Source organism: Macaca nemestrina, chromosome 5 (genome assembly GCF_043159975.1).
Source record: "Macaca nemestrina isolate mMacNem1 chromosome 5, mMacNem.hap1, whole genome shotgun sequence".
Taxonomy (NCBI): Eukaryota; Metazoa; Chordata; class Mammalia; order Primates; family Cercopithecidae; genus Macaca; species Macaca nemestrina.
In genome coordinates, this window is record NC_092129.1 from 130,289,753 (window position 1) to 130,315,256 (window position 25,504).

The 25,504-nt window shown below is 46.9% G+C and overlaps 2 protein-coding genes across 5 annotated transcripts in view; one reads left to right on the forward strand and one right to left on the reverse strand.

Annotated features, from left to right (window-relative positions):
• LOC105490861 (translocation associated membrane protein 2) overlaps window positions 1-14,237 on the forward strand; it is an 80,538-nt gene extending 66,301 nt beyond the window's left edge. The window contains exons 5-11 of the mRNA XM_011756831.2: window positions 1,712-1,770; window positions 2,981-3,065; window positions 3,689-3,759; window positions 5,178-5,282; window positions 5,571-5,714; window positions 6,593-6,756; window positions 8,384-14,237. Of these exons, the coding sequence (XP_011755133.1) occupies window positions 1,712-1,770; window positions 2,981-3,065; window positions 3,689-3,759; window positions 5,178-5,282; window positions 5,571-5,714; window positions 6,593-6,756; window positions 8,384-8,457 (702 nt within the window). The 3' untranslated portion in view covers window positions 8,458-14,237. The remainder of the gene's footprint in view (window positions 1-1,711; window positions 1,771-2,980; window positions 3,066-3,688; window positions 3,760-5,177; window positions 5,283-5,570; window positions 5,715-6,592; window positions 6,757-8,383) is intronic.
• Window positions 14,238-20,057: 5,820 nt separating this feature from the next.
• LOC105490863 (EF-hand domain containing 1) overlaps window positions 20,058-25,504 on the reverse strand; it is a 72,903-nt gene continuing 67,456 nt past the window's right edge. For all 4 annotated transcript variants that reach the window (XM_011756835.3, XM_011756834.2, XM_071096946.1 and 1 more), the window contains 2 exons: window positions 22,133-22,343; window positions 20,058-20,209 (listed from right to left, as the gene is read on the reverse strand). In XM_011756835.3, the coding sequence (XP_011755137.2) occupies window positions 20,138-20,209; window positions 22,133-22,343 (283 nt within the window). In that variant the 3' untranslated portion in view covers window positions 20,058-20,137. The remainder of the gene's footprint in view (window positions 20,210-22,132; window positions 22,344-25,504) is intronic.

Consider the following 25,504-nt stretch of genomic DNA (forward strand, 5'->3'; position numbering starts at 1 on the left):
AATACAAAAAATAGCTGGGCGTGGTGTTGTGTGCCTGTGATCCCAGCTACTTGGGAGGCTGAGGCAGGAGAATCACTTGAACCTGCAAGGCAGAGGTTGCAGTGACCCGAGATCGTGCCATTGCACTCCAGCCTGGGCAACAAGAGCAAAACTCCGTATCAAACAAACAAAACAAAACAAAACTATCTTATTTCAGGAGATCCTGCCTATCTGTTTTTTCATTTTCCCATTTCTAAAATGAAGTCATCCTAATCTAATCTGCTCTGCCTTCTCTGAGTGACAAATAAGAGCCCTTTCTTCAGAAGAGAGAAATTGCACAAAGCATTCATCATTTGTTCATTCAGCCAACTGGTGTTTATTGCACTCCTGTAGTGTCAGCTGACTCTTGCCTGTGGCAGATTGTTTCTTTCTGTGTTTTGTAATCTTGAATTATAAATTCATTTTTAGCAAGGTTTTATCTGTGGCAATCCTGAGCATCCTTGGATGAGGGTATGTCCCTAGGGTATCACTGGCCCACAACACTATTAATTCTAATTTCTTAGCTTGGTGGCTTTTGGATCACACAGGTGGTATATTTCACCTATAAACTCAGAGTGAACCTGAGGTTGCAGATTTTTAGAATACATGATTTTGTTTTCACCTTGAGTATGGGCTGAGCAGACATCTTCATTTCCCTGTGTTGATCAGCAAACACTTTCTAGTCTTTCTTCTCTCTGAGATTGCGGCCTTTCAGAGGTCCTGATCTTATACAAGGGTCTCAGGTTCCACCTCCCAAGGCACCATCTTCTGTTCTCACATGGGCACAAAAACCCTGGCCCATGAGAAGTGCCTTCTGGGCTGCTACAGTGTCACCTTACTGCTCTGCCTTTTAGCCTCCCTCTCCCTTTGGGTCCTGGGGGATTTCCCTTGCTTACTGTGAGCTCATCAGCTCTTTGTGTTTAAAAGAATATTCATTAGATTTCCGCCAGCATTTCTAGATGTTTTGTGATGGGAGGATTTTCATGTTACCTTCCCCACCCCATATAAGGTGCTGGGCTAGATATTAGAATCCTAAAGGTAGGCAGGAAAAGGCCCTAATGTGAAGGGACTTGCAAGAGTAATGGAAACAACGGACAGTAATGACACAGTGTGGTAGGTGTCAGAGTCCAGCTGCATGGTGAGGCCTACGGGGTCCTGCCATGTTTCTTATTCAGCAGGATGTGAAAAGCCAAAGTAGGCTTTTCATTTTTCCAGCGGGTGGTGATTCTAGAGTTCATTTGTGTATTCATTATAGAGGCATTTCCTGAGCGCCTGCATGCCAGGCACAGGACTAGACACTGGCACATAAACTGTCTCATTCATTTCCAACAATAACTCTGTGAGGGTGGGTATTTTTATTTTGTTTTGCAGATGAGCCAGCTGTGGCTTAGGGAGACTAATGAGCTTGCTCAGAGGAGCAAGACTAATTCGCTTGTCAGACTCATCTTCAGATGTGGGTCTTTGGACCTCAGACCATGGCCCTTCCTACTCCAGCATGACTCTTCCACAGTAAAGAAACCAGCCAAGCGCCAGGGGTCCCACACAGAGAAGTTCTCTGTTTTCACATTTCCCCTTCCTTCCTCTTTCTGTCAGGTGGGGGCTGGATGCATCCCTGAACCCTGGACCAGTCCTAGGGCCCCCAGCAGGTCTCATGTCCACATCTCTAAATGGTCTCTCTTCTCACCCACTGCAGGAAGGATACTTAACAAACCCAAGAAGCCTCTGGGAGGACTACCCGCATGTGCACCTCCCGTGAGTATTCTCGTGACTCAGCCCCAGGGAGGAGCGACCGGGCCCGCTGCCTTCCTGTCCCAGCTGAGTGTGGCCAGAACACCACAGGCCCAGCTGGCCTGACGAGCAGGTCATGCCCTGAGCCTATTGTGGATGGTAGACTTGTCTGGAAGCCGCTCAGCATGCTTGACCAGCGAATCCCCAGATGAAATTCCATCTGTGCTGGCTCCCATCACGGAGGTGCCTCAGCTGCACGAGACAGATACAGAAGCAGATCATCTCCCTCCATAATGCCCTCTGGGCTGTCTACCTTCTTGGCGACCCCCTGACATCCGTAGAGTGTCTTCCCTTCTGGCCTGCCATGGCTGGTGCTCTGTCGGAGCCAGCGTCCTCTGCCTCATATAGTGCTGCCAAGAGGGCGGGTTAGCCCGAGGGCAGTACCTGGGGCCATCTCCCTCAGGAGGCCACCCTTTGCCTTTCCTGAGAACTTTATTTTTTGTCTTTTTTTTTTGAGATGAAGTTTTGCTCTTGTTGCCCAGGCTGGAGTGCAATGGCACGATCTCAGCTCACTGCAACCTCCGCCTCCCAGGTTTAAGCGATTCTCCTGACTCAGCCTCCCAAATAGCTCGGATTACAGGCATGTTGCACCACGCCCAGCTAATTTTTGTACTTTTAGTAGAGACGGGATCTCACCATGTTGGCCAGGTTGGTCTCGAACTCCTGACTTCAGGTGATCCACCTGTCTCAGCCTCCCAAAGTGCTGGGGTTACAGGCGTGAGCCACTGCACCTGGCTGCCTTTCCTGAGATCTTTAAGAGCAACAATAGCAAAGGACATAGGACTGAGTTAGAACCTTCCCTTGCTGCTTAGAGCCGTTCGTTGTGTCAGTATATCTGTTGGTCCCCATCTCCATCAACAGTGCTCTGTAATCAGCTCCCTCCTCAAGGCTGAAGGATTCCTCCTCCTCTGCACTCTTTTAATCATGTTTGTTTCTTTCTGTGGACTTTCCGTGTCCCTTTAAGTGGTCTTGCATGTGGAACAAGGGCACAGGCCAACGGAGAAGCCAGGGTCCCAGGCTCAGGGTGCAGTGGTCACTGGCCTTACTCCCTTGCTCCTGGACCAGCTCCTCACAGGCAGAGTCTCGGCCCATGCTTTTCCCTCCCGTGCTTGGCCAGGGCCTGCAGGGACACTTTTCTCTATCCTGCCCTTGTGACTTGCCCCCTTGTCTCCAGCTTCCAGGTGAAGTTTTTCTACCTATGCCAGCTGGCCTACTGGCTGCACGCACTTCCTGAGCTATACTTCCAGAAGGTACGGAAGGTGAGTGCTCACTTCTCCCCCTTCTTGGAGGCCATTCATTCACCACTCCCTTCCTGCTATTCCCGGGGGTACCTCCCTTCCTTTCCTCCAGAAGCATGGAGTATTGGGTGGTGATAGGAATATGTTCGGGGTTGAGCAACATGCTGAGTCATCTCTTGGAGAAGTGCCATGTAGACCCCCATGAGTGTTGTCCACCAGTGTCAGTCTCTTGCCTGCCTCTTCCACCAGACCTGTGGCTTTGGAGGAAACCTAACTCTCATCTTCTAGATGTCAAAGGAGAGGTCTTTGCCATTTCCATAGTCTTTTTAAATTTTTACTTTTTATAGTTTCCTTCTGAATTATTTCCAAGAGCCCTCTTCTCCAGTCCCTGTTTCTTCTTTCTCAATCCAAACCTCGCCCTCTGACCCTAGACCCAAGGCTGCTGGAATTTGGGAATGGACCTGAATGCCCTTGAATTTCAGCAGCCTGATGCAGTGGGACTGTGGGACTCGTGGGACATGGGACTGTGTGTTAAAGCAGCCCAGAGAAGCCTGGCCTTCTCTCAACTCCCTGCACTTTTCCCCCTTCCCTGAGTCTTCAGTTAGGGAATTAGCAAATTTACCATCTGCTTCTCTTGTTTCCAGGAGGAAATTCCCCGCCAGCTCCAGTATATTTGCCTGTACCTGGTGCACATAGCTGGAGCATACCTCTTAAAGTGAGTGAGACCATGGAGCCAGCCAGAGTTCCTTGCCCTTTTATGTCCAAGCATCTGTCCACACAATCATATAATTATCAGGCATTTGTTGACACCCTCTGTGTGCCTAGCACCATGCTAAGACTTGACAATACAAAGATGGTAATGGAAGATTCTTTATCTTCAGTGGTTCATTCTTAGTCTGAAGAGACAGTTATAGACATAGGTAAGGAGAGTTTAGAATGATGAGCACCATAACACAGTATGTATCATCTGCTCTGCAACCCAGAAGAAGACCCTCAACAGAGAGAGCCAGGAAGACTTCCAATGGATGTTGGCCTTTGAACTATGGCTTTGCAGCTTGAAGGCCTCCCAAAGCTGGGCTCTTGCCTCACAGTGTCCAGTGTAAACACTGCTAAAGCTCGTAGCCCTGGAATTCCTTTCCCTTTGGTTTATAATGACTTGGAGAGTAGGTCTCTCTTGGTTGATCTAGAGGCAGAAAGAGTTGCTATAATGTCAGTTCTTGAGAGCCTCTTTTATGAAAAGAGTTCTATTGATGGTAATAAGCTGTGTCATTGATAATTTGGGCTTTTGCTGAGTGTTATCCATGCAGTAAAAGAGAGCACCCCACACTTTCTCTGAGCTGGCACTTACAGAGCTCACTGTGTGTAACTTTCTGCCAAGGTGCCTGGAAATCCTGAGGTGCATTGGACTAGATCCTTGCAGCAGGCATCCTTTGCAAATGACTGACTTGGATTAGTGAGATTCAGGCGGGGAGGGAGCTCTCGAACTCTGTCTCCTGTCTCTGGTGGCCTGTAGCAGCATCAGTTCATGGATGGGTCTTTGAGGGCCGAAGGCTGTGGGGTGATGCCAACTCTGCCCTTGTGTTGGATGCTCATGTGTCACATGCATAACGGGTCTAAGAAGCCAGTCTGCACTGTCACCGTAGCAGTGGTGAGGACCGGGGAGAATGTACAAGCAGGACCACACAGAAGGAGCACTTCCTGCTTCTGCATGTATCTCGGAGCTGTGAAGACTTGGATAATGGAAAGTCAGACAACAGGAACACTTCATATTCCTATACTCAGAGCTCAGCAAATGTGTTCTGAGTACCTTTTATGTGCTTGGTTCCAGCCAAGGTGATGAGTGCAAGGTGCTAAGTACTGTGAAGGGCCTAGGCCAGATTTGCTGTGGGAGCAGGCAAGGGAATCTGACCGAGACAGGACAGCTGAACAGCCAGCGGGTCTGTATTAGGAAAAACGTCTTAAAGGTGTGACAGTTAAACTGAATCCTAAAGGATGGAGCAGAGCCAGCCAGGGAATGTGGGAGTGGAAAGCAGAGTTCAGCCAGGCACAGGGGACAGCCTGAGCCAAGATGCAATGGCTTCTGCCCCACGAGCATCTCGGAGGGAATGTAAGGCTAGTCTTTTTCCCCCTCAGCCTGAGCCGCCTGGGCCTGATCTTGCTGCTGCTGCAGTACTCAACTGAGTTCCTCTTCCACACGGCTCGACTCTTCTACTTTGCAGATGAAAACAACGAGAAACTGTAAGTGGGGCTGCTGCAGGCTGGCCTGCTTAGAGGCCTGGGCAGGGGTTCCCGCTGAGGCCCGGAGGGTGGAGGGTCCCTCCCTGGGTGCACACTGCCCACTTACCTGCAGGTGGTGCCCTCACGTTATTTTTTTCTGGAACATCTGAGTTTAGCTATCTCATCCCTCAAGCACTTTCCCAGCCACCCTTGAATCCTCTTCCCACTTGGGGGGTCTTCTGGAGAAGTGGGTGAAGATTCCTTCAAGGGCGCTAAAGACTGACACCCCTCTTTTGCCTCCGTGGGCAGGTTCAGTGCCTGGGCTGCTGTTTTTGGGGTCACCCGCCTCTTCATCCTCACCCTTGCCGTGCTGGCCATTGGCTTTGGACTGGCTCGCATGGAAAACCAGGCATTTGACCCCGAGAAAGGGAACTTCAACACTTTGTTTTGCAGGTGAGTCGAGCAGAAGTCCAAGGTGATAAGCCAGGGCTTCCTGAGTACCACAAGGAGCCTCCTGAACTTGGCGCAGCCCCTGCAGGAGGTCTGGAGGCAGCAGACCCTTTAGTCTCCCACATGTTGTTATTTTTTTTGGAAATCTTTGGATATCAGGCCTGAAGGGAGAAGAGATAGCAGCCTCTGGTTCCATCCAAACCATCTTCACCCCCTGGTCCTGGCCTGCTCAGACTGCAGTCCAAATAGGAGTCCCGTACATTTGTCTGGCACTTCGTGGCACATAGAGACGTCACACTCAGTGTCTCAGTTGATATCATTCTCTTCTTCTTGCGTGTGGGGGCTTTAAAACTATGTGCTCAGTGGCCTGGCCAGTGGCCTCCTGTACCAGTGAGAAAGGCAGCGAGGAAGCCACTATTTCCCAGAGCCCCTAGGCCCAGGAGAGTGATTTGCCCAGGGTTGCTCCACTTTTAAGTGACATGTTAAATGAGAAGCCACTCTTCCAGAAATTCAGATCATTTGAATTCCACCAGTATTTGTGGAGCTTACATTAGTCTTGTTCTGTGCGATGTACGCAGAAGAGACACAGCCATGGACCCCTCCCTCGTCACGGGAGTAGCGTGATTGTAGAGCTGGCCGTACGTCTGTCGCCACTTCCTTCCCATCTCCCTGGCACATGTGATGTGTGCTGGAGCAGAGACTGACTGAAGCACACACTCTTCCTGGTGATAGTGGTGGTATGCAAGAGGGCTGGCGGTGAGAGAGGAGCTGATGAGCCATGGGAACGGCAGGGCCCCTGGCCCTTGTTCTCCCCCGCACAACCCAGCCACAAGGCTGTGAGCCCAAGCCCCGGCCTAAGCCCACCCTCTGCCCCTCCGCAGGCTCTGCGTGCTGCTGCTGGTATGTGCCGCCCAGGCGTGGCTCATGTGGCGCTTCATCCACTCCCAGCTGCGGCACTGGCGGGAATACTGGAATGAGCAGAGTGCAAAGCGGAGAGTCCCAGCTACACCCAGACTACCAGCCAGGCTCATCAAGAGGGAATCTGGTGAGTGCCAGGGCCCTTGGCAGAGAGTGGAGCCAGGGAAGTCTGGCTGGGATGGGTGGGAGGAGCCAAGGCACCAGGCTTCTTGGGTGCTCCCCAGACCAATCCTGCCAGCTTCTCCTTCCTGACTCCTTCCTCGGGGCTGGGGCTCCTAGCTCCCTGGTTGGCACGTGGCTGGGTGTGGGCCAAGGACAGACTGGGTGGGGCTGGCCCTAACTAGGCTGGGAGCCCTGGCCACCGTGGGGCAGGGCCGTGGCTGGGCGGGGAACTCTGGCAGGAAGCGTGTCCTCAGGGTGGCTTCTGGACCCCAGCCAGCTGCTGCTGCTGCTGCTGCTGCCGCCCATTCTCAGTGCCGGACAGTGGCCTCTGTCCTCACCTGCCCTTTTGCTCCACATCTCAGCCTGCCCCTGCCTCCCAGCTTGCTGGCTCCTCCTCTGTCTCCAAGAATGACTCACAGTGACACAGTGCTAGGTGGGGGGTAGGGGTGGGACACCCACTTCTCCTTTGGCCCCTGCATGCACTCCAGTCATCACCCACCTTCAGCAGGTCCCCAGGCTCTGCCAACCCTGCACGTTCTGCCCAGCCTGGGGGCCTGTCTGCACTGGGCGCTGCTTTCTGACTCACCTGCTTTTCTCCAGGCGGCCACCTGGTTGGCAAAGGCTTATGTGTGTTTGAACCAGACACGCGCGCAGCTGGGTGTGTCGCAGAGTCAGGCCTGGCTGGCAGGGGTGCTATGGGGCATAAGACTGCAGCCAGTACCTCTGACTTTGAGCAGGCGCACGGAGGTATTTTGAACAATAGAAAGAGCACAATTATTCTGCCAGAGGAGTGTTGGGCATCCGCGCGAGGCCTTGTTCCTACAGCCTCTCGTCCCCCTCCCTTCTGTGGCCGCTGCTCCTAGGAGTTCTTGCTGAACTGGAAATGGGCTGACGCCTTGCAGGGGCCTGAGAGGAACTGAGGACATTGAGACAGTGACAGCATCTCAGTGATTTCAGCGAGTATCTAGCCCCAGCCTTGGGCTTCGGCAGGCTGGCCTCTGTTGTTGCTGAGTTACTGTGCGTCATCCGAGGCCCTTCTTTTTTTTTTTTTTGAGACAGAGTCTCGCTCTGTCGCCCAGGCTGGAGTGCAGTGGCGCTATCTCGGCTCACTGCAAGCTCCGCCTCCCGGGTTTACGCCATTCTCCTGCCTCAGCCTCCCGAGTAGCTGGGACTACAGGCGCCCGCCACCTCGCCCGGCTAATTTTTTTGTATTTTTAGTAGAGACGGGGTTTCATTGTGTTAGCCAGGATGGTCTCGATCTCCTGACCTCGTGATCCGCCCGTCTCGGCCTCCCAAAGTGCTGGGATTACAGGCTTGAGCCACCGCACCCGGCCTATCCGAGGCCCTTCTTGCTAAAGTGCAGTCAGAGACCAAGCCTCCCAAACGGGGCCCTGGGGAAGACAGGACCCTCCTGGGAGCCATCTGCTGGCTTCTGTTTGCTGTGCAAGGCTGCAGCCCTGCACCCCTTTGGTGCATCCATGTGTAGCAGCCGGGCTGCCTGGACCCTTTCCTTGGCCTGGCCCCCACCCTCCCCTCTCCTGCCTTAGCTGCAGCAGAAATATCATGTATCCTTGTCTCTCTCCACTTCCCAGGTTACCATGAAAATGGAGTGGTGAAGGCAGAGAACGGAACCTCCCCACGGACTAAGAAACTCAAGTCTCCCTAAGGCCAAAGTGCTAAGAACAGGAATCCTCTTGGTGGGGGCCCAGCAGGGGGCGAGGAGCCCACGCCCCTCCCTGCCTCCTCCTCCCTGCCTGTGATGCTCCGTCTCAAACGGTCGAAACCTGTCTTTCAATGTGGGGTTTCGCTTTCTTTCTTCTTGGCTTTCTCTTATTCTTCCACAAACCATTCTCAATAAAGCCAAAAATCTTTCTCTTTCTCCCCCTCAGGCCACCTCCTGTCCTCACTCCTGTCCTGTGCTGGCTTTTCCAGAACCCCAGGCACCGGTGGCTGGCACCTTTCTGCTTGCTCTGTCTCTTCCCTCATGGCTGCTGCTTTTCCTTTTCACTTTCTAATTTCACCTTATCTTGCCATTTTTCTGTCTGATTTTTACAATGGGAGGGGAGCTAAGATTGCAGTCCTGTCTTTCGGTCCCCCAGGGCCTGCCAGTCAGAAGGCTGGGGCTGGCAGCAGGCCCTCGGTGGTCCTCATGTGGATGGGCAAGAAGAAGAGACAGCGGCCCTCTCGGATCATCATCTCCTTGGTGCTGATTAACTGATGAGATATATGATTCCAGTTCTGCACGTACCATCTTGAGGCACAGCAGCCACTGCTCGTTGTAAACGCCAAGGCATTTGGATTTGGGACATGACAACTCAACCCAGAAGGATGGTGTGAACTCAGTTGGGTCCTGTGACTTGAGCGCTTACCAGTGGCTGGCCGCGGATTGGAAGCCAGCCTGCTGTCACTCTGGGGGGGAGATACGTCTTCCCACTGCTTAGAGCAAGAGCAGAGCAAACTGCACAGCGGGCCCCTCCAGAAAGGTAATGGTGGCAGAACCCACAGAGGAGTCGACCTAGGCCTTTCTCCAGCAGTCCCAGTCGCCGTTGCTTTTTTAGACATTCACAAGCATTCAAAACCAAACCAAACAGCGGTTCATACACCTGCCTGAGATACGCTGGTCCTCACCTCCAGAGCCAGCCAGCCCCATCAGGGGCCAAACTTACTACCTTGACTTCATCTCTAGCTGCAGAAACACTAAGCCTCAAGGGCTTCAGCCCCATGCTGGTCCCTTGGTGTCCAGGGAGGGTCACTTGGACCACTGTCCATCTGGCCGCCCTTGTTGAGTGTTCTTTGGAATTGTCGTTTGTTGAGCACAACTACAGCATTTTAGGCTGCATGAAACCATGACTGACTGAGAATCACTCTCTGGGTAGATGATAGGCGCCTTTCTGGCCCCTTCCCTCACAGATTCTTTCCCCTCCCCTCCACCTGAAGACAAGGCCTCCAAGTCCTTATGGTGCCTTGTGGGGGCTTTTAGAAGGGGCATTCAGCTTTAAAAAGGTCCTAATTACAGCCGGGCGCAGTGGCTCACGCCTGTTATCCCAGCACTTTGGGAGACTGAGGTGGGCAGGTCATCTGTGGTCCGGAGCTCAAGACCAGCCTGGCCAACATGGTGAAACCCCATCTCTACTAAAAATACAAAAAATTAGCCAGGCGTGGTGGCAGGTGCCTGTAATCCCAGCTATTCGGGAGGCTGAGGCAGGAGAATCGCTTGAACCCAGAAAGCGGAGGTTGCAGTGAGCAGAGATTTTACCATGGCACTAAAGCCTGGGCAACGAGAGCAAAATTCTAAAACAACAATAATAAAAAAAGGTCCTAATTAAGAACCTCCGAACTGTGTGCTGAGGCGAAGGGGAGTCGTTCTTGGTAGGTGCAGGAATTGTAGTGTCATTTGGTATACTGGTCATCTTCTTGACATCACAGCAGAAACCAAACCTGAATTTAGATCAAAAAGGGGGAAATGGGTCTTTTCATCAAGGCAACTCTCCTTCTGCAAGTCACTTACATCATAGATAAATTTTAACTTCCCAGTAACTGAGGGATTTGTTTCCTAATGCCATTGGAGGCCTTCATCCCTCTCCACAATAAGGTTGCAGAAATGGGAAGAGCTACCCATGGTTGCTTTTGATTACCCTTAGGAAGTGAGACAGTGTTTTTGAAAATATGCATTTCCCCCATTTCTCCCTCTCCTTCCCTGACACTTCTCTGGGCTGCACAGCAGAACTGTTGGTAAAAGGGCAGTTTTGGTATCAATACAGCAGACCTGATACGGGATCCCTTAGCCATTTCAGTCAAACAGCCCCAACAGAGGCTGTAATTGAGTTCAGGCCCCCCACCTTGCCTGGTAACTGCAAATGACGTGTTCAGCCAGCAGCCTCCTAAGCCCACCTTCCTCCCCCATTATAGAACACCCATCCTGGGTGCCCTCCAGGCTGTGTCACTGGCAGGGCTTCACATGCAGGAGGCCTCTCTCAGGTGAGCCCAGGTTAAACTGTTGAGTTGTGCCTTCAACAGATATGTATGGCATGCTGGGATGTGCCAGGTGCCTGCGCTGTGCCAGATGCTGGAGAGGTAGTGTTGAGCAGAGCAGCTGAAGTCTTGCCATCAAGCAACCTTCATTCTCATGCCTGTAGGTTTCCGTTGCTCTGTCCCAGGACACTTGGTGTGCCAGAGACGCCACAACTTCATGTGCCTGTCTCTTGCAAAGCTTTCCATGCTGCCAGTACCTCATGCCTTGGATGTGGTCCCACCAGCCCAGTGGCCGGAGTCAACTTAGGCTCTGCTTCCTGGTGGACAGGGGTGTGCTAAGGGTTTATTTTATGTGAAACAAAAACCCTGAGACCGTGAGTGGGGCTGGCATCTTGCCAGCCTGGGCTTCAGGGATGTTTGGGGAGGAGGGTGGTTAGAGGGTAGTTGTAGGGTACTTTGTCACCCCCCACCCCGCCCACCACCCTCCCTGGCACGTTTATTTCACAGCAGAGCCAAGTCTTTGGCAGGTCGACACAGACTCTGTTGCCAGAGCTGAAATAATTCCACTTCATCCTATGAGCTTGTTGGGCTAGCTTGTTCTAATTTTGGTCACTTTGGCTGTTTTCCTCAGTTTGATGCATTTTCTCCTGCCCCAAAGTGCCAAGCCATTTGTGAAGGCTCCGCCAGACACCCAAGCTTGAGAGTTCGGCACCATGCACCGAGGGCAGGAGGAAAGACGTGACCTACCTCAGCAACTGTGGCCTCTCGACAGCCCTAACTTCAATTTGTGGGGAAGCCGACAGACACAGTGGGAGGAGAGGGAGGTGGCGCTGGTGGACCAAGGATCCGTGCTACCGGCTCCCCACCTTGGAGGTGCAGGGATGATGGGAGTTATTTTTACCATCCGGGCGCTGATAGCTGCACTATTTATAAATTGCATGTGCTCCTTTTGAAGGTAGGGGATGGTTCTGGGCGAAGGGGGAGCAGGCTGAGCCAGGAGGGGAGCTACTGTCCTCCCTTTCGAGTCAGTTCTAATCCTGTGTGTGTCTGGGCCACCAGACGGAAATGGTTGCTGAGAAACTTGCCCATGTCCCAAGGCATAACTTCCCAACATGTAAGAAACCCCAGTACACACCTTGCTGCCCTGGCCACATTCACAGATCCTTGTCTGGACTGGAAACCCTGGGACCCTAAGAACTCCCGAAGCTTGGGGCGGGTGTGTGCTTCTGGGGTCTCTCTTTGGACCTCCTCTGTCAGTACCCCTTGACCTTTTTCTCAGCAGCTAATAAGAGGTTGGGTGAAAGAGTGCATCTCATCCCAGGATTCCACAACAAAATTCTTACCTTCCACAGATGCTTTAATCAGAAGTGGGCTGCCGACTCCCTTTGTGCCTAGAAAAGGCCTCGGCTTAGATTTCCTTTGTATGCTTTAGCCTTGCTAGTTGGTTTTTCCTAGGCCTGGTGTGAGAGAGAGGGAAGTCTGCACATAACTAATTCTCCCGCCTCCCGCCTAAGGGCCGGTGGCACAAGTGCACAAACTTCAATTCTTGATGTTCTCAGCTCTCTCCTCTCACAGAGGGAGTGCTGAAAGCTTGTGAGTCAAGACAGTGGTGTGCTCTTCCTCCCTCGCTCTGCCTTCCGAGCTTATGGTTCCTTTCCTCAGGAGAGGACTTTAGGGATTATTGGAGGATTAGGTCATTGTCAGATGACTGGAAACCCTAAATAGGATCCCTCTCCAGCCCAAGGTTGTCCCAGTGAGGAAGACTTTACCAACTTCTCACTCTTTACCCCACTTCTCGCATGAGTGTTAGCTCCATCTTGCAAAGGCTGAAGACCAGTTCCCCCCAGTGAGAGCTGCCTCATTCTTTTATGGAGTTCCCTGGACTGGCAGAGCTATAAAGAAGAGCATTGGGATTTGCAGTCTCCATGTAGCCTTTCGTGCTTGGCGACCCCTGTAGACTTTTTGTCCCAAGCAGATTGCGTGCGCGTGCGTGCGTGTGTGTGTGTGATTAAGTGCCTTACTTTGCTGTGTGGTTTTCACTTGTACTCCGTGGCCAGCTCCCAGCTGCCAGGGCTCGATGGCTGCTTGTCACAAGCAGCCAAAGACACCATACCTCAGTACAGTTACATATAAAAGGGACACGGATTGTGACAGTTTCGCCCCATTTCTTTCAAACCCCGCTGCCCAGCATTAGGGTCTGTGGCGTGTTCTGTTTTTGGTTTCTCCCTTGTGTCAGTTCTCTTCTGGCCCAGCTGGGTGGCTGTGGAAGGCAGTGAGGTGGTCCAACCACAAGCATACCTATTAAGGGAAGCCCAGAGTTTCCAGCCCCCTCCTCGAAAACTCCCGTCTGGCCCCACATAGCAAGCCCTGCTTCTCCATTATATTCCCCACCGCCAGATTTTTTTAAAAGGCATGCTTACCATAACCTCTTTTGGTCTATTTTGCTTCCCATTCAGCCCAAAGTTTATATGACAAAGGAGTTTACTTTTACTTCCCAGTCTCAAGTGCTAACACATACATGTCTGACTGTTGCAGAACGGTTTGAGCTCCTAATTCAGTGTTACCTTGTGTTAGTTGCAGCAACCCTCTCCCCTGCCCCTTGCCTGTCCACGTTTTTCTCGCTCTTCCGGGTTGTGCAATAACTCTCCCAGCCGGTGGTCCTTTCCACAGCCTTTCTGTCCCTTAGAACATCTAACTGGGGGAGAAATGGGACCCATGGGAGGGGTAGTCATCATCCCTCACACAAGAAATAGCAGCCACTTTCCTTTTGTTGCTGTCATTCTCATCCTGGGTGGGTTTCTGTGGCACTCTTTTAGAACATGTAGCATCATCTTAGAGGTCTATTTTTACAAAATCTGTTGAAGAGGAAAAAACCATTCTTATGATGGGGCTTAAGTCATTGTCCAGGAATAAGATGAGTGTAGTGCCCATAACATCACCATCACTCTGCCTAAAAGCATTCTAGAGCTGCTTGTTCACGTGGAGAGGAAGGATATTTGGCCAAGCAGCAGCCGCAGGTGGATAACCCTGTTCACCTGACAGGCTCTGGCTGTGATAGTAAATGTAATACCACCGTTTCCCTGGGTACAGATTTGAGTGTTCATGTGATGAGACTGTAAACCTCATTTTTCAGTTCCTCTGTTTAAAAAAACATCTGAAGGATGAACTAAGGCTGCTGGTGCCCTGAGCAACTGATAATGCAAATGTGGACAAATTGTCTGTTTTCTACTCTAGCCTGTTCATATGGACCAAATTTCAACAAGGAACTCAAGGAAAATTTGTACCTGCCGTATTTATGCTTTCATGTAAAAGGGTTGGGGGGAGGGGTGTCTTTTTGGTGAACTGTTTTTCAAAATCATTTTTCCACTGTTTCTGTCTGGTTTTAAAACAAATTACAGTTTTGTATGGATTTTTTAAATGTACATTTTGAAACATCAAATATTTTCTGAAATAACAATAAAAGGCAGAAAATGATCAGAATTGTCTCATAATTTCCGTGATGTGCTTTTATACAGTGATGCTTTTAACATGGATGTTTATGTTTGCTTAAAGGAGTTTGCAATGAATTTTAGCCCTCGTGTCTATTATTTTTCACTTTATTAGTCATTTCGTACATATCTCGACCCGTATTTGTCCATTGTGGTGATACGAATTGGAGAATTAGAATTAAGGATGGAGAGTCAGTTATGTCAAGTGCTGGATAGTAAGCATCATTTTTATTTGAATCTTTAATAGTAAAGTTGGAAAGGGGCTTTCTTAACATGGCGTTTTGTGGGTAGGAAGCTCCAGAAATAAGCACATCATCCTTGATGCCTACTATACTATGACGTTGTTTAGCTTGGAGGAAATGGGGTTTCGTTTGTGTAAAGGCCAACAAACATGTTGGTGCTGACTAGATGACATCCAAGTGTTAGTAATAATGGCGGGCAGTGGGGATCGCTGGTGTCACGTGGCTGCTGTTGCCTATAGCTGCCTGCTGTGTTTACCAGAACCATCTTTGGAGAGATTTCAAAAGATGAGTGCAGTTACAGGTGGCAGTTAGTCAAGGACACCCATGGGGTGTGAGAATTAAAGAGGAAATGTTTGCTTGAGGTGAAGGTGAGTGGTTCTGATGCATGGCAAGCTTCATTGCAGACTTGGGTCCTGCTCTGCCATAAGAAGCTAGGTGAACTAAGCAGTTAACCTTTGAGTCTTTTTGCTCATCTGTGTCAAAAGGGTTTCATGTTTTGCGAGGAATGGCGGTGAGAGGCTTAGAGATACTGAATGCTAAGTTCATGGTACATATAAAGCACTCAAGTTGGCTTTTTAAAATGAACTTATGTGCCAGCAGGATATTCAGGAGTCACTTACCCAAGTGACCCTTGATTCTCTGGAGACAACATTTAGAGAAGTCTTCTCTACCTATTTGTCCCAAATACCCTCAAAGCCTATAGATACAGATTTGATACACCTTAATTTGATGGTATTTTCAAGGCCCCCCTGGTGGTGCAGACAAGGTACAGGCCCAGGTTTCTGAGTAGTGGCTAACTCACAGCCCATCTTTACCCACAAGGCAGATTTTTATTAGTCCCAAAGCCAAAAGCACTATAAGCAGTCTTAGTCAAATTCTTCAGTTAGACCTGATAGCTTCAGCTACCAGAGCGAATCTTAATTCTCTCTCTGTCTGTGTGTGTGTGTGTGTGTGTGTGTGTGTGTGTGTGGTGTGTGTGTGTGTGTGTGTGTGTGTGTGTGTGTGTGTATTAGAATCTTTCAACTCCCTGGTGGCCAATTTGAAGTGATGATCATTCTGCTTCCTACAATATTGCTTGCTACAGGCTAATGCTCAGCTCTCTTCCATCACCTGAGCCTGACACTCCAGATGCATGCCAGCTGTGACTGTAGCACAAGGTAATTAGTGACATCCAATGGCTGCACTGCCATTCAGGATTTTAGTAGAAAAAGTGATTTGCTGTAACATTTGTGGCTCCTACCCTTGCTGCTTTGTATAAACTAACAGGTGAGCAGCAAGTGTGTGGACACCACAGAAATGGCCTGCTGGCTTTGGTCTTTCATGAAATCGCTTTTATACCTTGTGATGGTGCTGTCAGAGATCAGCTTCTCAATCTTAAGTAAACTTAAAAGGAGATGCAAGACAAGAAGTGGACAGCAAACTTAAGGAGTGGATGTGGATAGTGCCAGCTTTGTTGAAGACAGTTCCCTCTGAGACTATAGGCCTAGCTACTCAGAAGGCTGAGGCAGGAGGATTGCTTGAGCCCAAGAGTTTGAGGCTGCAGTGAGCTATGGTCACACCACTGCATTCCAGTCTGGCAACAGAGTAAGACCCTGTCTCTAAAAAACAAACAGAACAAACAGAAAAACAAAACAACCAAAAGCAGGCTAGAGGATACTAAATGAGAACTTCCTAAATCTCCATTTTGGCTGAGACCCAGCGCTGAGGACAAAAATTGGCAAATATTTCCATATGTTGCAGATTTGCTGCTGATCCATGAATGATTTGCTGAGGGGGAGCCCAAAGCGACTCTACCACAGGAGGCAAGAGTGATGGAGAAAATACCAGAAAGTGCAAGCTGCTTGAAAAAGGCTGTTAGAGTACCTTGGGTCTGCAAGCTAAGTGAGAGGATCCTTTAAAAGACTCAGGGTTTGACACGTGTCTGTCCCCTGGAGTTTGGAGAGCACAAGGTTTGGGGTACCTGGTTCTCCCCTGAAACAGTCGAAAGGAAAGGGATTGAGCTGCCTAATCACACAGCCAAGAGAGCCATCTGGGTGAGAACATGGCGAGAGTGCACAGCCTGGAAGGTGTGTCAGCCCGAAAGGGCCTCCTGGGAAGATCAGAAGGAGCTTTGGAGAGCATGCCATTAGAGCCGGGGTGGTCGGGTGCTGACTGGGTCCCTTCCACCTGAGAGTGGTGCACTGGGCAGTTTCCGCCTGGAAAGAGTTCTAAGTACTCACCAAAATGGGGCTCTGAGCAAAGGACATGGAATCAACCTAGATGCCAATCAGTGGTGGATTAGATTTTTTAAATGTGGTATATCTACACCATGGAATACTATGCAGCTATAAAAAACAATGAAATCATGTATTCTGCAGCAACAGGGATGCAGCTGGAGGCCATTATCCTAAAGTGAATTGATGCAGGAATAGAAAACCAAATATTGCATGTTCTTACTTCTAAGTGGGAGCTAAACATTGAATACACATAGACATAATAATGGGAACAACAGACACTGGGGACTACCAGACTCGGGAGGGAAGGAGGGGGTACGTGCAGAAAAACTACTTACTGGGTACTGTGCTCACTACCTAGGTGCAATATACCCACGTAACAAACGTGCACATGTACCCCCTGAATCCAAAAAGAGAAAAAAGGTGCTCTAGGAGAAAGAGTCAGCCTTTGGGCACATGTCACTTAGAGACTGGGCCCCACATTATGCCATTACTAGCCACAGAAATAAGACTTTGCCCTTTTTCTCTGGTTTCTACCCCCTTAACCTTTCCCAGAGCCTACATGGGCTAGAAACAGCAGCACAGCTGAATAGGAACAAAGGGAGAAGACAGAAAGAAGGGAGGAAGAAGGAACCACTATCATCACCCCAGTATACACACTCTCTACCACAGGCTTCTAAGCCTAGGGAAGGACTGAGCTGGGCCAGGCAGGATACAGCTTGGTAATTTTTAAACTGAAAAAACTTGTAAAATACAGATAGACCCCAACTTTCAATGGTTCAACTTATTTTCCTACTTTACAATGGGCTTATCAGGGTTATTAAATGTGTTTTCAACTTGTGATATTTTTTACTTATGTGAGTTTATTGAGACATAACACCATAAGTAGAGGAGCATCTGTAGTTGAAAGTGAGATACTGTTTTAAATAGTTATGAGCGACTGAAGGTAAAACAAAACAAAACATGGGTTATTCCCAAGATAATAACCTGGAACAGAAAAGGAGTCAACATAATATATTTACAGCCCTTTCAATAAGCTAGTTACAAGTGGCTGAGCTCATTAGGGAAGGAAACACCAAGGGAAGTTCCCTAGAAGTTCTGAGAGGGCAAAGCAGTCTGAATTCTATGTAACTCTATCCTCACTCATACCATGTTTTGGGTGGCTTGGGAGAATTTGAGATAGCATGTTTAAAGATGAACTTAGTGGCTGACTTCAACCAAAGAGCAGCCCTGAGTCTAAAAAGCCAATCAGAGCTCACTAGAGGATAGTAACTGCAACTAGTCTTTCCTTCCTCTCTCAAGGCTGGGCTCTCTAAAAGCGGTATTTTTCTAATTTTTTTTTTTTTTTTTTTTTTTTGAGATGGAGTCTTGCTGTGTCACCCAGGCTGGATAGAGTGCAGGACATGGTCTCGGCTCACTGCAACCTCTGCCTCCAGAGTTTAAGCGATTCTCCCATTTCAGCCTCCTGAGTGGCTGGGACTACAGGCACACGCCACCACATCTGGCCAATTTTTGTATTTTTAGTAGAGATGAGGTTTCACCATGTTGGCCAGGCTGGTCTCGACCTCCTGACCTCCAGTGACCCACCCGGCTCCACCTCCCAAAGTGCTGGGATTACAGGTGTGAGCAAGTGTTCCCAGCCAAATCTTTTTATTTTTATTTTTTTACTACAACCCACATCAAGAAATACATTTTACATGATGATCCAGTAAATCCACTCTCATTTGAAACAGAAGCCTCAGCCCAGCATGGTGAAACCTCGTCTCTACTAAAAATAAAATTAAAAAAATTAACTGGATATAGTGGCGCATGCCTGTAGTCCCAGCTACTCGGGAGGCTGAATCACTTGAACCCAGGAGGCAGAGGTTGCAGTGAGTTGAGATCACGCCACTGCATTCCAGCCTGGGTGACAGAGTGAGCCTCTGTCTTGCTCAAAACAAAAGAAAAAAAGAAAAAATACCCTGCTAGGTATACCAGATATTTTCTATTATATTCCTTCTTCTTTTTTTTTTTTAAATGCAGGTCTAATGGGCCTAGAACCAGTTTGAAAAATGGGTGTATATTTCCCTCAGTATCAGGGTGGGCAGATGGGTGGTGGTGGGGCCATTGACTAGCAGCAACAGTGATACTGCATACTGATTCCAACATCCCAGATGATTCTTCTAGAGAATTCTAACATTCCTCCTGCTCTTGATCATTCTACATCTGAATTAGGGTTATCCAGAGAAAGAGAACCAATAGGATGTATGTATACACATATATGTGTACATATATACACATATACATATATACATATAAACATGTACATGTGTGTATGTGTATATATAATATGTATATATTATATATACACATATATATTACATATAATATGTATATATTATATATACACATATATGTATATATAAATATATATAGAGAGAGAAAGAGTCATCAGGAATCGCTCACACAATTATGAAGGCTTACAAGTCCCAAGATCTGCAGGGTAAATTGGCAAGCTGGAGACCCAGGAGAGCTAAAGGTATAATTCCAGTCTGAATCCAAAGGCCTAAGACTTGGGAGAGCTGATGGTTTAGGTCCAGTCTGAAGGCCAGCAGGCTCCAGACCAACAGCTGATGTTTGCATTTGTGTCTGAAGGCAGGAAAAGGCTGATGTCCCAATTTGAAGCCAGTCAGGCAAGAGGAATTCTCTTACCTGGGGGAAGGTCAGCCTTTTTATTCTACTCATGTCTTCAAATGATTGGAGGAGGCTCACCCACATTAGGGAGGACTATCTGTTTTACTTAGTCTTCTGATTCAAATGTTTATCTCATCCAAAAATACCTTCACAGAAACCCCCAGAATAATGAAATATCTGAGGCTGGGCACAGTGGCTCATGCCTATAATTCCAGCACTTTTGGAGGCTGAGGTGGTAGAATTTCTGGAGCTCATGAGTTTGAGACAAGCTTAGGCAACATAATGAGACCTTGTCTCTACAAAATAATTTTTAAAATTAGCTGGGCATGGCGGCTTGAGACTGTTGTCCCACTACTGGGGAGGTTAAGCGGGGGGATCACTTGAGCCCAGGAGTCTGAGGCTTCACAGAACTAGGATAGTGCCACCACAGTCCAGCCTGGATGACAGAGTGAGATCCCATCTCTAAAAAAATTTAAAATATTTTTTAAAAAAGAAAGGAAGGAAATATTTGGGCCCCCTGTGGCCAAGTCAATTTGACACACAAAATTAGACATTGCTATACCCCAATGCCCTAAATAAGGCACCAATCTTAGATCCTATTAGATCCAATTTAGTTTCGACTTCAGTAGTAGTGAAATAAGAACCAAAACAGAAATAAAACTTCAGGCACTCTGTAAATGCCTCTATGAAGAGTGTAAGGTGTATTTCAAAGCATAATTCCAGTATCAGAAATTGTCTTGCATTTTCTCATCAGCAGGTCAGTTTGAGAAAGCACGAACAAAGTTATAGTAGTTAATCTTGCCTTCTCCATGAGAGCACATCCTGATTAACTGCAGAGAGAGCAAAGAGAATAGGTGAGACAGATCCGCAGGGCTTCCATCAGCTCAACTGCAGAGTGCGCTTATACATAATGATCCCCAGCCTTTGTGAATCAGTTCAGAATTTTTATATCTTCAAGTTGATTCTGAAATGATCCTGTGAACCTGGCAGGTAGGACAGATATCATCCCCATCTTACACTTAATGAAACCAAAGATGGATGGAGTAAATGACCTTCCCTGTTGAAGGTCGAAAGACTGAGGGTCATGATCAACTCAGTATATCACTGGAGGCTATATGAGTTAACAGCAAACTCTTTCTCATGAAAGCAGGATGTTGGCAAACTGACAAACTGCATCTGCTGCCCAGAAGGAATGCTGAGGGCAGTCATGACCCAGGCACAAGTGTTTCTTGTGATTTGGCACATCTGAAGCCTGTTAGCAATAATGTGAACCTGTGATCAATTAAGCAACTGACCAATCGTTACCTCCTTCTCCCTGTTCTTTCTATCCAATAAAGATGAAGGGGTGTAGAGGCTCGGGCAGCTGCCTTTGCTCACTAGAAGCAGGGAGCTCTCTTCTTTCCTTTCCTTTAAAATAGTTACTTTTCTTTTAAGTTTTCATTTCTGCTTTCATCCTCCTTCATTAACTCTCGTAATGATGGTCTCAAGTAGTAACAGTAGTAATTGTTGTAGTGACGGTCTCAAGTAGTAACCGTGGCAGTCTGCCACACTTCCCAAGATTTCAGAACTAACATCCATATTTATAAAAGCACTTTTAGTTGTTTTTATATTCAAATAAAAGACTGTCCACTCAGCTCATGAGGAGTAAGACTTTTTAAATAGCAGGCTCTTGCTACCGCAGCCTAACGGAAGGGTCTGGTTATGCCACTGCTCAACCTGTGTCCTTTGAAACTCAACTGTGACTGGTAACGGACTGATTTTCTGTGGTTATTTTTATAAGACATATGCAAATCTGTCCCACCCCCACTTCCCTGCTGTACTTGTCAATGACTGCCATTTCTCTCTCCCATGTCAGTTCCCACATCAGACAGTATGAAGAATTTGAAAATCAAAAGTTGGGCATGCTGTCAACCTAAAATTTGAGGAGCTAAATGTGTGTTTGGTCCACATGAACAAATACTCTTCTATCTGCCCTCCTACTCACTCCCTGCAAATGTTTCTATGACAAATCCTTGTCTCCAACCTAGTCACTAGCCCTAAACCAAACCCTTTCCTAAATGACTCTTAAATTATGAACACCTGTTTTGGCTAAACGATCTTTAAAAGGGCCTACAGAACCTCAATATTCTTAATCAGTAAGAATGTCTCAATGATAATAAGCCACAGTCCTTGGCATTTCTCAGGGGGACTTTGTTCTGACTTCCAAGGGAACCCTGGCTAAAGGGTTTATAATGAAGAAAAGGCATGAAAGTCCTCCTTCAACTGAACTTCCATGCCCTTTCTGCATCTGCTGCTGGTCATGCTACCATTACTGACAGATGCCACAGCCCTCCCACAGTGGTCACGCCCTCTTCCATGCTAACCCTACTGATGGGCCAGTGTAGGTATCAGCTGTGAAGGATATCAAAGGTTGCCAAGCAGTCTGCTCAATCAACATCTTTGAGTCTCCCCTTGGTAGCTGCCCCTCCTGGATCATCTCTGTTGCTCTTATTCAGTCCTGACATGTTGGTCTACTAACCACTCTGTGTTGTCCAGCCCCAGGCCCACTTAAAGAGATGCCCTGCAACAGCAATTATAAAAGAATGCCAATGCTAGAATGAACGGGCAATACCTAATCAGGACAGAATAGTAGATCTGATCTGAACATCCTAAATCTGTGTCAGCTGTAGTGAAATACATACACAATTGCCTTTAGGAAAGAATGATCAGTGCTTAGCCTCTGCAATCAACTCAGAAGAGTAATTCATACTGACCTCCTTAACCAAGGAGTCATCCACTGGGACGTTAAGTGATTCACAGATTTTAAAGAACATGTCTCTGTCCACATATCCTGAAGCTTCCTTGTCGTAAATTTGAAATGCCTCACGAATGTTGTCTTTGCATGAGTGATCTTTCAGTTGCTTCTGAATTGTGTCTATTAATGCTTCCAATTCCTGCATACCTGGATCCTTTTCAGTTTGCTTGCTGTAGAGAAAGGAAGGAAATGACTGCACGTGGTATTTATTCTTGACCAATCTCATCTCAGTGACCAAAGTTCTTACTTGATGAAATCAGGGAAGCTTCTAATCCCAGCTTTGAGACTGAGCTGACCAATGACTGAACACTTGCCCACAGGCCGATAGCTGACCTCCACATCAGGAAGGCGTGATTAGGGGCAGTTTTTGAATTTCCTCCCTTCTTGCTCAGCCTCCTTTCCTGCCATCTGTTAATCACTGCACTACAAGGAGGCAAATCTAATACCACCACCATGCCAAATTTGGTATCTGTGGAAGTCACATCATTGTCTCTTACTGATGTTGCAGATTAATGTTTCCTCATCTACAGCTAAATGCCTGAGTGATATATATAAAGAGAGATGATAGATAGATAGATACAGATATTGATATTGATCTGCAGCCAAGAATCAACCTTTTATACTTTTAATATTATTCCCTGTCCAATTCACACTGAATTTTGTGAAAGGTTATCTATGGAAGCTAAGAGATTGCTCTGTGAGGTAGAGTGAGAAGTTTGGGCTTAGCATTTACTGAAATTAAGAGAGGATAGTAGCACAGGGTATTGGGAAGAGAGAGGTCTAACCCTTCAATAATAAGTAGAGGCTCAATTTTTATTTCCTCTGAAAATGAAGGTACAGTTATAAAATTAAAAAGTTTAGAGCTGAAAGATTCCCTCATATTCCATCTTCATAAATCCTTTTAGAACGAAATGGGCCAAATAAACTCAGTAAGCATTCTTCCCTCTTTCAGTGATGAGAAAACACATCTGAAGACCTGAGTGACTGATCCCACATCCCATGTCAGCGGCAAGACTAGCACTCACATCCTACTCCAGTTCCAATATATTCTCTCAATTGTGCCCAGTCACCTCTCACTGAATTCCTCTCCTTCCATAACTTGAAAACTGTCAATCTACCATTGCTTTTCTGTATTTATTTTTCTTGTGTATAATATTTTTAAAGTTCACTGTTGCAAATAACCTCTTTTTAACTTATTTCCCCCTTTTACCTGTTGGCAAGTCTTGCTGGGGAAGGTATAAAGTGGAATAACCTTTCAGGAAAAATTTGGAAACATGAAGCAACAGTCCAGCAAATAATCTCAAATAATTTATCCTAAGGAAATAATCATGGGTTGTATGCAAAGATACATCTATAAGATTGTTTTGAGATCACCCAAATGTCCAAAAATAGGGAATTAAATAATTTACACTACAATAAAGGAACGGAATAATACTGTAGCCATTGAAAATGCTGCAAAAAGAGTATAAAGGTATTTTTAGTGAGAAAATCAAGACATAAATGTATGTATAGAGTGTTACCTTGTGTTATAAAAGCTGTGGGGGAATAAGAGTATGTACTTAAAGTTGTTTATATTATTTAAAGAAACTCTGAAAAGATATTCAAAAAAATCAATGAAAGAGGTAATTACCTATGGGGAGTGGAGGATAAGAAGTAGGTACATGAAAGATGGGGTAGGAGCAAAGCTTCTCCTTGGTCCCTTCATATATATGTCTTAAAATATTTCATTTCACAAGGGTTCATGATAGACTATCAAGTGAAAAAAGCAAAATAGTATTACAGAATTTTCCACTTTATATGTGTCTTTAAAAACAAAATATTAGAAGTAGTTATCTCTGAGTTATAAGATTTTCAAAAATTTTTGCTTATTTCCATTTCTATTACCTAGATTTTTATTCCCTCAATTTTCAAATGCTGGTCATGTGTTACTTTTGTAGTAAGCCAAGAACAATAAAAATTGTTGTAATAATCCCCAATATCTAAATGCTCTCTAGCATTATTCATTATAGAAACAGAATATGTTTATCTGATTAATGTTATTCAAATCATATATACTAAATTATGAATGACCACCAGGGAGCTATTTTAGTGGCAGGAAGCAGTCAAACCTCAATCTTCCATGTATTTCCAAGAACTAGAGCCATGAAACATATAAAGTTAAAATGTGATCATCCAATCATTTGGGGAAACAGACAATAACTCTCCCTTTCCCAAAGAAGCCAGATTCCCATTCTCCTTTATACAGTAGGAAAAATGCCCATGGCATCTGCTGCCTTTGAGTAAGATGGAGTAAATTCACAGATAGATAGCAACAGGTGGTACTGTTTAAGGAAGAGCTAGTTAAAGTTACAGCGCTTACTTTATTGCCAAAGCCCAAGTCAGGGCACATTCTGGAAAAGAGCTGCAAGTTACAGGGCAAGCTTTGCTCACATGGGTCAACAAGAAAACACAGGGGCCAGCTGGTTATGCCCAACAGGGACTGCCAACTGAGAAGTGGCTGGAGGTCCTAACATGCTGGGTGAAGACTCTGTGCCAAGTCCTCCAATGACCTTCCTTAACTTCCATAAAAGTGAACGTGTTTTATAGAGTGGCTAATCTTCCAGAGGTAAGAGGGATGTCACAGTTTTCTATGTGCTCTTCGAATACTTTGCTATGAGCCTCCTGGCAAAGTTCTCCACTTAGAAAATGAGACAGATAAGCAAAAAGAAGGAATAAGGAAGAGTTAGAAAGATGAAAATGACAATGGCTTCATTTTTAGTTGTACAAAGTGGGAGATGCTGGTGGCTCAGATGAACAAAGACATGTTGAAAATAGATTCAGCAGAATGGTCAGGAGAGCAATTCAGATACTGCAATGTCTAGAAAGTTCAGAGAAGGCAAGCAAGAGGACAAAAAACAGGACCTTGAGAAATGCCAACCTAGTAGACAGAAGTAGGAAAGACACACAGAATAGGCTTTAAGAGAGGTAGGACTACCAATGAGTTTCCAGAACTCAAAAGAGGATTTCAAAAGAGGGGTGGTAAAGAGTAATCAATATTATATGCAGATCAGAAAAACTGAACACTAGACCAAGGGGTCAGCAAACTATGACACCCAGGCCAAAGTCAACCTGCTGCCTATTTTTTATACATAACATTTTATTGAAATACAGCCACTCCTATTCATTTACATATTGTCTATGGCTACTTTCATGCTGTAAGGGTAGAGTTGAGTAGTTATGCCAAAGAAGGTATGATCCATAAAGCCTAAACTATTTACTGCCTGTCCCTTCACTAAAAAAAAAGAAAAAAGAAAAAAAAATTGTCAACCCTTGCTCTCAGAGAATAGATTAT